We start from the raw sequence: 14,800 nt of genomic DNA, 5'->3' as shown, positions 1-14,800 counted from the left end.
TGTGCACACGCATCTTCTCCCCTTCTAATTCATCTAGGTTTCATCTTAGGCAAATGTGAGGAATTTATTTATGCTTATTTTCAATAATAACATGATTCCTCTTGAAACTATGCAATGTTTTCATTGTTTGTTAATATGTATGTTTAGATCTATAAAATCTATGACTAATTGTTGCTTTATTGTGATTATACGTTGTGAATATTGTGTTGAATAATCAATTACATGGTAGTTATGGTTTGAGATTGAATTGGAAATTTGGAACAAGGTTAGGTTTAAACCTAGACTACATGCAGTAAGGTTCATGAATTTTGTTAATATGATGATGGAAACCACACCACTAGTGGGCGTGTGGATCTATGGTGGTTAGAATGATGTCCTACAATGGTGGATTATGTGGGAACATATAGATTAGCGAGCTAATCCGTTGTGACAAGTTGACCCACCGAGTTTACAAGGTGCACCCGCTAAACTAGCCTATATGAACCCTATGTGTTGTAATTTGGGTTGGCCTAATTGATGGAGTGTTTATAGCTTGTTTGAAAATGTTTAATGTGATGTTTATCCAAGGTTTCATTGCTGTACTTTTTGAATATTATGAGATTCATGTGCATAAACATGTGGACATTGATTTTAGAATAGATTCATGATTAAGATGAACTCATGTTGAGACTATGGATGTTTCATTATGAATGACCTATGTTTATGGACATGATGCACACATGTGACGGTGTGATCATGTAAGTTATGTATTTTGAATGCCACATCTCAAGAAATCCACCCATTCCATGGTTTATGGAAATATAATGAGGATTATGTAAAACCCATGTGGTTTAGATGGTTGATTGGTTATGAAAAATCCATTTGGATGGATTGATGTGAATTATGAAAGATCCACATGGTTGGATTATTATGGATTGTGGACCCATGTGTGGGTGATGAATGGTTAGATTCGTGTGTAGCGTCATGGCTAAGGTATGATCGCTCCTCCATGAATGGCGTCATGAGAAGGATAACGACTATCTTAGGGTTTGGTGGGCCATGAGAGTGGGATGTGGTGGTAACTTGGAGAATGTGGGCATTACTAAATGGTTGGATGTTAATCGGATTAATTGAAGGATGGAATTATTCTCATGCATTCACTAGGATTCAAGAGTTGGATCAACCCATCTGGGCATTACAATATAGAAAGTGGTGGGTTCATCGTTTCTATAGTTGTACACTATCTAGTAAAAGTAGTGGGTTCACCGTTTCATCGTTTCTGTAGTTTTTAAACCATGTGACAGTGGTAGGCTCTTCGTCTCACAAGGATTTGGGCTCGGTAAACTCTCATGACTAGTGGCTAATGAGAGTGGCGAGCTCACTGTCTCATTTAGTCAGGGTGCCTTCATCAGAGCATGCATATCATACATCACATTAATCAAGATTTTTTATGAATGTTTTGTATGGATATGGACATGAATTGATTATGTTATATTGAGATAATCTTGGAGGGATGCCCTCATGGAGTTGAACCTAGGCAATTGATTCCTCTTGTTGGAAAAACAACGGTAGACTATTTAAGTGACAATCCAGTAAGTGGTTTAGAACTTCAAGGCGAGGAGTACGAAGGTTCGTGGCAACAAAAGGCGGATGGTGAAGCCAATGCGGCCTAAATAAGAAATTATTTACTCCATTTACGATATTTTCTTAGGATTAATTTATTTGAATTAGAAGTAGTAACAAGTCCTCAATGGGAGGGTAAAAACTTGGATTATATTATTTGGTTTGATTGAACTTTTGGTGAATGGAACTTAGACTAGTGAACTTATTGGAATAAGATTTATTTTTTCATCATTTATGCTATGAACGATACAAAATTGTGAAAAGTTTGAGAATGTAAGAAATATGTGGGTTTATACACTTGACATATTCAAACTAACAACCGGGAACTCAGCCTTTCGTGTAGTCCACGATAGTCGAAAGTTCAAGGCATTACAGTTCCATTGACCTAATAGTAAGGATGATTGCGATGAGATATTCGAGAGGGGTCCCTTGACCTATATGGCAATGATGATTACGATGGGATATTTTGAGGGGTTCCCTTGACCAATATTGCAAGGATGATTGTAATGGGATATTCAAGAGGGGGCTCCCTTGACTTATATGGCAAAGATGATTACGGTGGGATATTTGAGAGGGGGTTCGCTCAACCTATATGGCAAAGATGATTTGTTTCGGTGGGATATTCCAGAGGGGGTTCCTTGAAGGATTATCTCCAGGGTGACTTGTTTTGCATGCATTGGATGATTTATGCACCATAACATCATGCTTATGCTGTGAACGTTATATCATGATATTGCATCTTGTTATCTATCTTACTTACCTCTATTGTGCTTGTTTTTTAATACATGACATTCTTGTATCTTATCTCGATTCAAGTTAAGTTGTGTTTTGCTTGCCTCCATTGAGTCTATAACAAACTCGTGGTGAATATGATCTCATTAGGCTTTTAGCTCACCCAATTTAACATCTTACAGGTTTACAGGATCAGAGAGAAGCTAAAGATGTTGAATGCCTAGATAGCTACTTAAATTAGGACTAGAGTTTAGCTTATCCTTTTATTTGAAAGCTTGTAATGAAATTAAAGTAGAAAGTTATGTGAGAAACTTAGAAACGATACTAGGTTAACAGTAGTGGATTTGAATTTTGGATTTATAAAGTTTAATTTAAAAGCTCAAGTTAATTTTATTATGGTTTGGTTTGGATGATTGATGATTTGAACGGTAATATGATGAGTTGAATAAAAATATGGTTAATGAATGCATGAATATAGTTCACACCTTAAAACTAGGGATCATGGTCACCATACTTGGGTTCTGAATTTTCAAGGCATGATATTAATGCTCTCTTTCTTTGAAAAAAAAAATGTATGCATCATTAAATGGGTGTTTATGAAATATAAATCCACAATGGTGAATGGTCATATTTCAACGACTGAATGTCATTAGCACAACACTCGAAGCCTTGGTGAAGCGTCAAGTGGATGATTCCATAATGATGCATCTAAGGCAGCCGAGAAGTAATTGGTAACCATGTTGATGACCTAGCAAGTGAATTCGATCACTAACTTGCCAATCTCAAGTATGATAGTGATCGCAAAATGAAGGAAGCCAACGAGATGGTTGTAGATAATCAAGAAGCATTTATCCTTGTTAAATCAAATATTATTTTAACAATACTAATGCATGGTGTGTTCATTTTGATACCTATCCGATTCCATGCAGAGGTTCAGGGAGATATGAAATGATGATGATATTATTAGGCCACATGATGGAACTACTGCGAAGGTGAGAGTTCTTGGAATTGGGTCATACTATTGGTCTTAGAGAATGGAAATAATATATAACAAGAGGATTGTATCCATGCTCCTGATATGAGACGATGCCTTAGTCTTGTTTATAAGATGGTGAAATATGGTTATAGTTTTGTATTCATAGTGATATGACTATTAGTTTTAAGGGTGTGCATATTCGAACTACCAGACTAGTAGATAATCTCTATATTTTGAAATGTTCTACTTTTAGTATGATGCATGGTGATTTGACGTGTACTAAGCATGATGAATCTTTTCCACGAAAGAGGAAGAATTCGGTATAGTACCTACTATTTATGGCACATGTGACAATGACACATTAACATAGAAAGAATCCCTATTTTTATTAAGAATGGGCAACTAAGTGATTTCTCACCACATATATTTAGATGCATGTTACTCTTGCTTGAAGGATAAAATGACCAAGTTTCCCTTTCCCAAGGATTACGCACATAGGCTTTAGAATGTCTAGAATTGATCACTTTGACATCTATGAGTGCTTAAACATGAAAACTGGGAAAGAATATTTATACCTTGTCACATTTATAAATGACTTCTTCAAATATGAGATTATTTATAGGTTTCATTGTAAAGAAAAATTTATTGATACTGAGGTTATGAAGAACCAATCGGGCAAACGTATAAAGGCTTTTAGGTCAAAGGAGAAGAATAGGATGTTTTTCTTATAACCATCTGAAGGTAAATCCAATTGTATATCTATTGATGACTCTTGGCACTCTACAACATAACAAAGTATTTGAAAGGAGGAATACAATGTTAAAGATATGGTCATATCCATGATGGCTATTTACTGCCTTTTTAAGGGTATGCCTTAAACATAATATTGTATACCTTGAATAAAGTACCTACTAAATCCACACCTAAAACTTCCCACAAAGTATGCTATGGTCGTAAGCCATATTATGGCCATATGCGCATGTGGGGATATAGAGCTCATGTGAAGCAGATTGATATTGAAAATTTGAGGTTTCCATTATTTCATAGGATTTAGATAAGGGACTATTATTATGACCTTGTGGATTAAAGGGTCATAATAAATAGACATGATGTGTTTCTATAAGAAGAATTCACGGATAATGAGATGATGAAGGATAACATTATCTTAGAAGAAAATAAGGAACCTGTGGCATCTTCACTAATTAATTTTGTATTGATAAAAACAACAGAAGAGATGATGAGTTCCTGAGGCATTAAGAGTGAAAGAACATGGGTAGCACCTCGTTTCTTCATATATCAAGATGAAGTGTCCATGATGGAATATAATATAAGGAGACATATTCTGTGTCACATCAGGAGACTGTTATCTTCTAATGCGAACGAATAGATGAAGGCCAAGCAATTGAAGATCAATTTAATGTTTTCTTACTAATTCTAATAGTTGATAAACCCTCCCTCCCATGTAAAACCTATTGGATATAAATGGGTCTATAAGTACAAAAGAGACTTGAATGAAAAGCTACAATGTTCAAGGCTCGGCTAGTGACAAGGGGTTATACTCAGAGAGAGGGAATCAACTATGATGAAATCTTATCATTCATGGGAATGTTGAAGTCCATTTAGATTCTATAGGGTGTAGTTGTGCACTACAATGATGAAATATTGCATATGAATGTGACAACTACCTTATTAAATGATCTCTTGAAGAAAATATCTATATAGAACAATCCACAAAGTTCATCCCTTTAGGGTGAGATTCAAAAATGTGTAGTATAAAATGATAATTATATGGTCTTAAATAGGCATGTTGAAATTGGAATGTAAGTTTTGATTGTGCCACCAGTTTATTAAAATTTGTTCAAATCCATGAAGAACTATATATATATATATATATATATATATATATATATATATATATATATATATATATATGCAAAGTTGAGTAGAAGCCAAATTGTATTCATTGTAGTCTATGTTGATGATATCCTCCTTATAGACAATCAGGTGGGAATATTATTGTTGACTAAGGCTCGACTTTCTAAAAACTTCGATATGAAGGATCATGGTAATGCACCATGCATATTGGGCTTAAGTTTCATATGAATGGGTAACACAAGACTCTTAGCCTAGGTTAGTATAGGTACATTAAAAATGTGTTGATTAATTTACCATGCAAGAATTAGAGAGGTCGCATGCCTTTTAGGCATGAGATTATTTTCATAAAAGAGTGTCCTACAATGATGAAAATAGTAATACAAAGAGGATTACCCTACCTTAAGCCTCTTGAAGATTTAAAGAAACAAATGAATCCCCATTTATGACAATTGACAACCAACAATCACTTGAAAACTTTCCAATTAAATAAACCCATGCAATGTAAAAAACCAAATTGAGCCAATTCCTAGTAAGAGGTACATTTTGAACTTATAGTCCCTATTTGAAATAATGTCTATTTTAAGCGTTTATGCTTGTAGATGCAGCCCTTTATGATGATCATCTATATCGTATATTCTTCCGGTGGATTGTTATATGTCTTGTTGGCTTCCTGAGTTGTACATGTTTTAACTAACTCGGCAGGTAATAAAACAAAATATCTAGTGTTGGGTATTTGGTTTGAGATAATAAGATCGGAAATAAGTAATTGGCTTTAGTGGTTAAAGAAAAATGCTTTATGGGTGGAAGTTCTAATAATATTATTTACAAGGAGCAAGTAGAAGGGAAAATGTATTAGTATTTCATTTACAAATCTCACATGCGTCACCCCCTTTATCCTTCTTATAAGTTTGATTTCAATATCTTTTGAACTGGAGTTTTTCATGCGTCACCCATTCTATTTACTTTCTCTTAATTTTTTAAGTAAAAACAAAATTTTAAAAGGGTATAAACATCAGTTCTCTAGTGAAGAAGAATTATAACTAGATTATATTAGATAAATCGCCATAAATTGATCCATACACTAGATTAGATGTTTTAGTAGCCACTGCAAGGAACATCTATGGAGTTAAAGACCCATGAAAAATGTGTACGACTTTAGTAGGTTGTAGGACCCACATTAGTTATGCAATGCATAGGTTTATTCATTGCATATACTAAATTGAACTAGCAACACACGCTTGAGTGCACTTTCAAAGAGCATTTTCCAGGCAAGTGCACAAATGGCACACTTATTTGAGATTAGAGCCTCTCATTAGACAATTCCAATAATCTAAATGTCATGTTTGAAAAACAAGATTTATTTCATTATCAAGTTGACGACAAACTATATAAAATGAATGAGCTATTAAAATAATTTGTGACTGGTTCAAATTATGTAAATATTTGTCCCACTTGATTTTCATATTTTCCAGATTTTACAGATAGAATCTAGAAAATTGAGGATTTCTTAATGAATCATCTAATCCCACACGTGTCATTCATTTTCATGTCTAAGGTGAGTGAACATTCAAAGTGAACTTGAGTGCATGCAAGTAGCATTTCTTAATACGAACAAAAGCATGCAGCATAGAGTGGGAACAAACGAAAAGACTTACAGATATGGCAAAGCGGCCAAAACGGCCAAAAGCAGCTTGACCAATGTCTGGGTAGGTCTCAAGTCCTGGTTCACTGTCAAGACAATGGCGTAAGAGAACTCCCGTGTACCACGAGAGCACTGCAAACACAAGCAATATAGAGAGGCCCCACCAACCTCCTTCCTTGGCCGCATAAGGAGTGGAGAGTATCCCAACTCCACAAAGCACATTAATGCCTATACGAGTAGTATTAATAGTGTAGTCAGTATGGTAAAAATGGAGTAAAAATCACATTCTTCTTCTAATAAGATAATTTGAATCCACAAGGAACCTTAAATCTATAAGGTAAACATTAGCTAAAAAAGGAATATAATTATTTATAAATGAATTCTTCCTTTATGATGCAATTAATGTGGCTCATAAGCCTAGAATCCTAAACTAACATAGAATACACAAGTCATTTAAAATAGTAATTATGTATAGTAAAAATGTCTAAAATGACTCAAAACTCTATTAGATGGCTTAAATAAGGACTTTAAGCAACCACATGACTTTCTTAACTCTTAAGTACAAAAAATAGTAGCATTGTAACTTACCAAAAACTAATAAAATTTAACTTCAAAGTAAAATTTGACCTCTAGAACGTCCCTAGTTTGAAAAATTATATGGCTGCCAATAAACATTACTCATTGGCTAAGACTTGGGGCTTAATCAATAACTTTTCATCCCTTTATTATATACTCAATTTCCATAATCGGTCATAAAACTATGGCCATTTAAAGTTATAGTGCATTTTAGGCACCTTTTTATTAGTCATAAATTGAATTTCTATATGATTTCTCTTGATCTGGGCGCTCCATGCAGTCATCCATGATCTGTCCTACGTTAGTTAATATAGTGATATGGGCTCTCGATGAAGTCACCCATGATCTCTCTTTTATTAGTTAATATGGTGATATGCTTTACAAAAATAAATGTTGTTGTAAAAGTAATATAAGGAAAAAATTATTTAAATTAGAACAAGCATCACCTACCAATCATTGCATATAAGTTTCCCACGCAATCACACTTATTTGTCGATGTGTTATGTTAAAGTGATAAAGTCCCTTGATATACATTGATACACCACACTCTAACAGCTTAAGCTTTTGGAGTAAATGGTTGTTTGACATGGTATCAGAGCAGAAGGTCCTATGTTCGAATCTCGAGAGCAGCAAATATGCCTCGCTAGTATTTTATTCTCCCACAGGGGGTCAAGAAAAATCAGGTCCGGCCCAAAAACCGGGAAATCAAGCCCGGCCTATTTATGGTGTGAGTGTCCCTCCACCCTTCTCAGTATGTTCCCGTGCGGAGTTCCCACCCCACACGTGTGGGGGGGTGTTAAAGTGATAAAGTCCCTTGATATACATTGATACACCACACTCTGACAGCTTAAGCTTTTGGAGTAAATGGTTGTTTGACATGTTATGCATGTAGGGTATTTGAGCCACACATAATGTGGACCCACCATGGAGATCATCAAGCTTTAATATCAGGTCCTCATCAAGTAGGGATTCTTCTACCAAAAATAATACCGTTGGTAAATTTAATTGAAATTGTATATTGTTTTTGTACAATGTGACCAACTTAATGAGTGGCATGACTTGATTTTTGTACGTAGTGATATTTCTGGTGGGGCAGACATTATGCATTGTCACATATCCCATAACTCCTTGAAGTGAGTGAGATTTATCTAGAATACATAATGGGATGAAAGTGGCCATTCCCCTTTAAGATACGTAGAAGAAATCAACAAACACAAATGTATAGGTATCATTATACTCAGAGGCTCATTTGGCATTGCAAGGTGTAAAAGATAACAATTAGAAATTTTTTATTTTTGAGTAGTGCGCAGTGGTTACATTATGTTTCATCTTAGGGTATGATCATATTGGTTTGTGAGAGGTGTCAGAAATTATATATTGTGCTATTTTATGCAACAAATTACTCAGTATGGCCCTTCAACTATTAAGGTGATTTCTGCTTAGCAATTTCCCTAACAATTGCCCCTCCATGACTCTGTTGGCTTAGTTGCTGGAGGTTGTATGTAGTAGTTGGTCTGTGTATCAATATAAGGTGGGATCGCAACGGTATATTATCAATGTCAGTGTAAGCAACTACCCATGGTTGTTTGAAGAGATTGAGTAAAAGAGGAAGCTCAATGTCTAATAAGTAGTTGATCACAAAGTTATGTCAATCTACCATTCCAAAGTCAACACAAAACCATTGGGAGTAAGGCTAAAATGATCAACATTTGAAGAAGCTAGAAGGAATCTAGTAAGCATTCTAATTTTTGACTTTTCACAAGCCCCTTTTGATGTAACAACAGCATGCACGCACATAGTAAACACACACATTTAAGAATGATTTCATAGAGTAGACTTCATGTATGTAACTCGTGAGATCCACCATTCATTGGTTTTTACATCAAATCTATGAATCAAAATGCTCGAAAACAATATAACAACCTTATATATGATCCTTAAGAAATTTCCGACGAACTTATAGGTTCTTATTTTCCACCAAGATCAATTTAGGATAAGTTCTAGAACATCACACGCACTAAAAATTAAAATTTTATAGTAGTCGTGCGTGTATTCCACGCCATAAATCTCCACACCTTTCAAACACAATCCAACTATTATTTTGGAAGACTACTCATACCTAAGCACCCAAATACCCATAAAACCCCGTAAGATGAGTAATTTCAATTTTTAAGAAGACCAGACTATCAGATTGTAGGATCAACTGTTGAAACTTTAAAGAACTATCGCATTTCATGATTTAAATCAAAATGTAGTAATCGGAACTGATTGTTGGTGGGTCACAACACATCTCAGTGTTAGATCAATCAAACTAACCTAGTTGGTTATGTACATGTGATCAAACGCTACAAGACAAATCACATGTGTAGGCATGTACATTATAGCAACATAAAACCGAACCCAATTTTAGGAGCGCATGATCAGGTCCCGTTAAATAAATAAATAAATAACAGAAGTTCCATTTTTCTCTACCACTATCAAAACGGGATTGCTTCTAAATCAAAGAGAGGTGTTCTCTGGTGAATCCTAATTGTCCTTATGGAATGATTGTAGCTGTTCAGGGTGTATCACACGGATCGGACTGTAACGACGTGCAAACCTGATTAAAGAGTAAATCTCGTTCGGTTGCACTGCTGGGGTGGAATCCTCCCTGAATATGCGTAAGAACCTTTCCAAATGATCCAAACCATTCCAAATCCTAGCATCAAATACTTTTGACATCCAGGAATGTACAAGCAAACACATTGTTGAGGGCACGATTGCGTTCGTCGCTAGTTCCATGATTTCTTCTCTGTCAATTTCGACACCAACCATTTTAACAGTGATTCCATGAACTAACGAATCTCAATCATCCATTTATATTTGATCATGTGCTACGAATAGAAAGAAATCATTTCTTTCGCATTCAGCGCTGAAAAATCAAGCCACACGCGCAAAAGCTGACAATTCAAGTGAAGATATCAGAGATGTTCGATCCATCGATAGATGATTTCGATCAATTGAGAGATATTCAATTGATATCAATCGATTGGAAGAAGAATCGAGAAAATCAAATTTTCAAAAGAAACTCTCTAAACATTGTTGACACTTTCGATTGATCGAAGGTGGAGTTCGATTGATCGAGAAAATGCCTGATTTTTTAATTTACTCACTAGATAGTTTTGGACACGGTTGATTCAATCAACCAAGAGGTTTCAATCAATCAAAGACTTTCGATCATAGTGGATCGACAGTTTTGGATATTAGGATAGGTAAAGAGGGATAGATCACCTTAGAAAGTTTATGTGGGTTTAATAGTTAAATCTAAGAATCTCGGCCTCATTTTTAAGGGTATAGGAAAATTTAAAATTTCTAGCCCCATTATATGAGCTTATAGGTAAATCAAAGGATTTTAGCCTCATTATCTTCTTAATAATTTAAACTTTAAAGATGTTTAATTTTGGTATCACATTTTATTGCTAGACTATTATTGATCACTGTTTGCTTGATAGGTTTATCTTTTGGATGACCATAATATGCATGCTCCATGTTTTTAATGTTTATATGCACCATTACATTCCCTAGTCAATATATGCTTATAGAAAAATGTGTGACTTATAGAACTTTTCATATTCTGTGCTTGTTGGTATATATTTGTTGGAGCACAAAAAATATAACCATCCACATAAGATTGCTCTATTGTGCAACCGCACAACAGAGATGTGTTGCGCAGCTATGCAATACAAAGAATGTAGCTAGGATGTTGGCTTGGGGGTAGATTGCCCAGTTCAGGCAAAAACCCCGTTGCGCGACCACACAACAGGGGTATGATGCGCGACCATGCAATGATGCTTTGTTGTTTGAATTTGGCAATTTACACATGTCGAGGCCTAAAAATACCCATCTCCTCTCTCATTCGATTCATTCACAAGTGAAGAGCTACAGAAATATCAGAGGAATCTTCGAGAGTTCAGAGTTACGATATTTAGGTATCCTACGGTGCAAGAGAAGAGAAGAGGAGAGGAGGAAGAAGATGCAACGAGAAGAGCAAAAGCCCAATTTTCAGCCTGATACAAAACTCTAGTGGGCCATGGCAAAAGGAAATAGTTTCCTCCCTTGATTTGCATATCTTTGCTATGGCCCACTAGAGTTCTGGATCAGGCTGAAAATTAGGCCCATATAGTTTCAAGGGGTGCCGAATCACGTGGACTATTCAGATTCTATGCACATGACATGTGCAAAGGTGCACACAGGTGCTTAGGTAAGAAAGTGCACAGGTGAGCATTCCTCTCTCTCACTCTCTCTCTCTCTCTCTCTCTCTCTCTATATATATATATATATATATATATATATATATATATAGAGAGAGAGAGAGAGAGAGAGAGAGAGAGAGGAATGCTCACCTGCACACCTTCTTACCTAAGCACCTGTGTGCACCTTTACACACGTGTCATGCGCATAGAATCTGAACGGTCCACGTGATGCGGCACCCCTTGGAACCTCACAAGTCCAACTTTCAGCCAGATACAAAAATCTAGTGGGCCATAGCATAAGGAAACAATTTCCTCCCTTGATTTGCATTTCTCTTTGCTATGGCCCACTAGAGTTTTGGATTAGGCTGAAAATTGGGCCCGCAGAGTTTCAAGGAGTGCTGCATCAAGTGGACCATTCAGATTTTATGCCCACGACACATGTACAAAGGTGTGCACGTAAGAAGGTGCGTAGGTGAGCATTCTTTCATATATATGAACCATTAAGTCGAGCCATGTGGGCCCCATCGTGATGTGTATCAAACATCAACACCGTGCATTTGATGGGTCCCCTCTATGTTATAGGATATCCCAAAAATCAGTCGTATATGGAACTCAAGTGGGCCATACCATCTAAAACTATGTGAAGATATGCCTAAAACATATAAAAGCACTTGGTGGGGCCCATCTAAGTTTTGGATGCAGCTGAAACTTGGTTTGACCCCTCATCCAAGTGGGACAAACACAACGAATGGGCTGGATTTGTGAACCACATCTCGGTGGGCCTAATAAATGATTATGAATGTTTTAATGGGAGGGTAACCCCTCTCAACTATTGTATGTGGTATGGCCCACCCAAGTCATGGATTGACTTGATTTTTAAGCTTGTGTTCCACCATGGAATGGTGCATCTAACAGATGGGGTAGATGTTCGACACACATCACGGTGGGGCCCACACAGCTTGACCTCATGGGAAGTTCCCATGAGGTCGACCTCATAGTACCATTTCCATATGTGTGTGTGTGTGTGTGTGTGTGTGTGTGTGTGTGTGGTAGTTTGTGAAGTTAGTTGCATGATATTGCAGGTGATCAGTTCTCTAATTTGAATAAAATAAGCATATCTCAAACTAATCTTACCATTTAAAACAGCCTGACCATATGAGCTTTGGCGAGAGAGAGGGATTTCATGTGATGGTTGGGAGGGCTTTTTATCATGGACTAACTTCTTTAAGGAAGGCTTCCTTGAAGGGATAGGAGGGAGAAGAGAATGAGAGCTTTTCCGATGTTGTGGCTGTTGTTCTTGTTGATCTGCTACTGTGGGTAACAAAGGCTTAATCAATGAGGAAAGTATTTCAGGAGTGTGTCTCCTTTGTAGAGAAGAGGAAAGAAAGGAACTGCTCAATCTGGACAATGTTGGAGTGCCCAAAAACCCAATGTTCGGCGATTGTACGCTACTGTACATGTCAATGGATTGCCTGCAAGATATTCAAAAGAAAAGAGAGAGAGAGAGAGAGAGAGAGAGAGAGAGAGAGAGTCAAGAATTAGAAAAGCTAATCATCCAACTTTAATAAGGCAGTCATGAATATAGATGTCATAAAGTTAAACTGATGTTGTTGATACTGATTCTAGGAGAGGCCCATCTATGAGGCCCACATGTATTCTTTCCCAACTTCAACATTTGAATTGTGGGGTGGTGGACCACAACACAGTGGACCTAGACATTCTTATTTCACATCAAGTGAGCTACGTGGGGTGGTGGACCTTTGGCATGATAAGGACCAAGCTACATTCATGTGGACTTACAAATGCATGGCATTAAATGGACCATCTCTACTATATATTACGTAAGTAGGCAAGGGAGTTTTTACCTGCAATTAATTTTTAGAGCATCATGTATCATGGATTTTGGATATTTAGCACATGAGAATGGACTTGAACAGAGAGAGCTAACTCACGGATCTTTTCATCTTTAGAGACTAAAAGTTTGTATAAATTTTACCGGCTAAGCTAAAGATTGAAGAAGTTTTGTCATTTTAAAATTTTGATGTTAGTAGCTTGCATCCTCTCTCTGTACCTGGCACCATTATTGGCGCGCACACTCTCTTCCTGTCTTTCAAACTGTTATGGAAAAAAACTGAACTGACCTGTTACATGAGATGTACAACCAGCCATAGAGGGGGAATCTCGAAATGACGCTGACGAAGGGTTACCCGGATGGACTCCTTAAGCATCAATTGTGAGATGGGTCGACCTTGAAGGGCCAACACCGCGCTGAGGCCCAAGGGCAGAGCTTAGACGCCTGACTCACCAGCCGAGCTGACCTGACCAAGGTCAGCCTTTGAAGTGGGATCTCCGGAGAGAATCTCACCCCGTGCCGAGAAAGGAAAGGCCTCAGAACATTATGCCTGAAGATCATGCTAGCCGAGGTTAACTCGGCTATATATCTGAAGTCAGATCCCCATTCAAATACAGGCTCCTTAGAATATATAGCATATCCTACCAGAATATGAATATCTGGCATATTTCAGCAAGATACGCCATCTAAGAAGCCACCCATGCATCTTATAAATACGCCCACTGCTATTGAAGAAGGTAAGCACAAAAAGCCTAACTAAAGTCCCGTTTCTACTATAATTGGACTCACCTGATTTAGGCATCAGAGGGTCCCTGGCCATAACTGGCGCCCTCATTGTCCTTTACACACTACTCATGCAGGTACTCGTATGCCTACCGGTGTAGCCCTCGCTCATCCAGATTTGAGCAACAACACAAACCACTTCCTCGCATGTGCCATACACATAAGTTTGTACATATACAACAAGAATTTAAGATTGCTAGAAGAGAACATTTATATTCAATGCACTTATCACAAGAAGAGTGGACTGGACCAACTTCTCAGCCATGACATACCTAAGGTGTGTTGAAGAATATCTTTAGGACTCTATCTACGTTTCACTACTTCTTTAAGACTCTCTTTCTCATTGCTTGTAATAGTTGTACCGTATACAACTACTTCTAACTCTTCTCAAAATTCTGTACATTCTTCTTTATGTATTTAGAAAAAAAAAAATAAAAATTATTCTTTATGTATTTGAGCCACATCACATCCTGTGTTTGAGTCACAAAAGGGGCAACCTATGGAAAGGCAAACATGGACCAAAGTGAAAG

At 36.8% G+C, this 14,800-nt stretch overlaps 1 protein-coding gene across 3 annotated transcripts in view; it reads right to left on the bottom strand.

Moving 5' to 3' along the window:
* Nucleotides 1-14,800, bottom strand: part of LOC131226044 (amino acid transporter AVT1C) — a 68,730-nt gene that overhangs the window by 28,950 nt on the left and 24,980 nt on the right. For all 3 annotated transcript variants that reach the window (XM_058221701.1, XM_058221700.1, XM_058221702.1), the window contains exons 4-5: nt 12,770-13,107; nt 6,841-7,055 (exon numbers count right to left, since the gene is read on the bottom strand). In XM_058221701.1, coding sequence (XP_058077684.1) covers nt 6,841-7,055; nt 12,770-13,107 — 553 coding nt within the window. The remainder of the gene's footprint in view (nt 1-6,840; nt 7,056-12,769; nt 13,108-14,800) is intronic.

This window comes from Magnolia sinica, chromosome 14 (assembly GCF_029962835.1).
Source record: "Magnolia sinica isolate HGM2019 chromosome 14, MsV1, whole genome shotgun sequence".
In the NCBI taxonomy this organism is placed as follows: domain Eukaryota; kingdom Viridiplantae; phylum Streptophyta; class Magnoliopsida; order Magnoliales; family Magnoliaceae; genus Magnolia; species Magnolia sinica.
The sequence above is the reverse complement of the archived record's forward strand: the minus strand, read 5'-3'. Positions and strand labels throughout refer to the sequence as shown.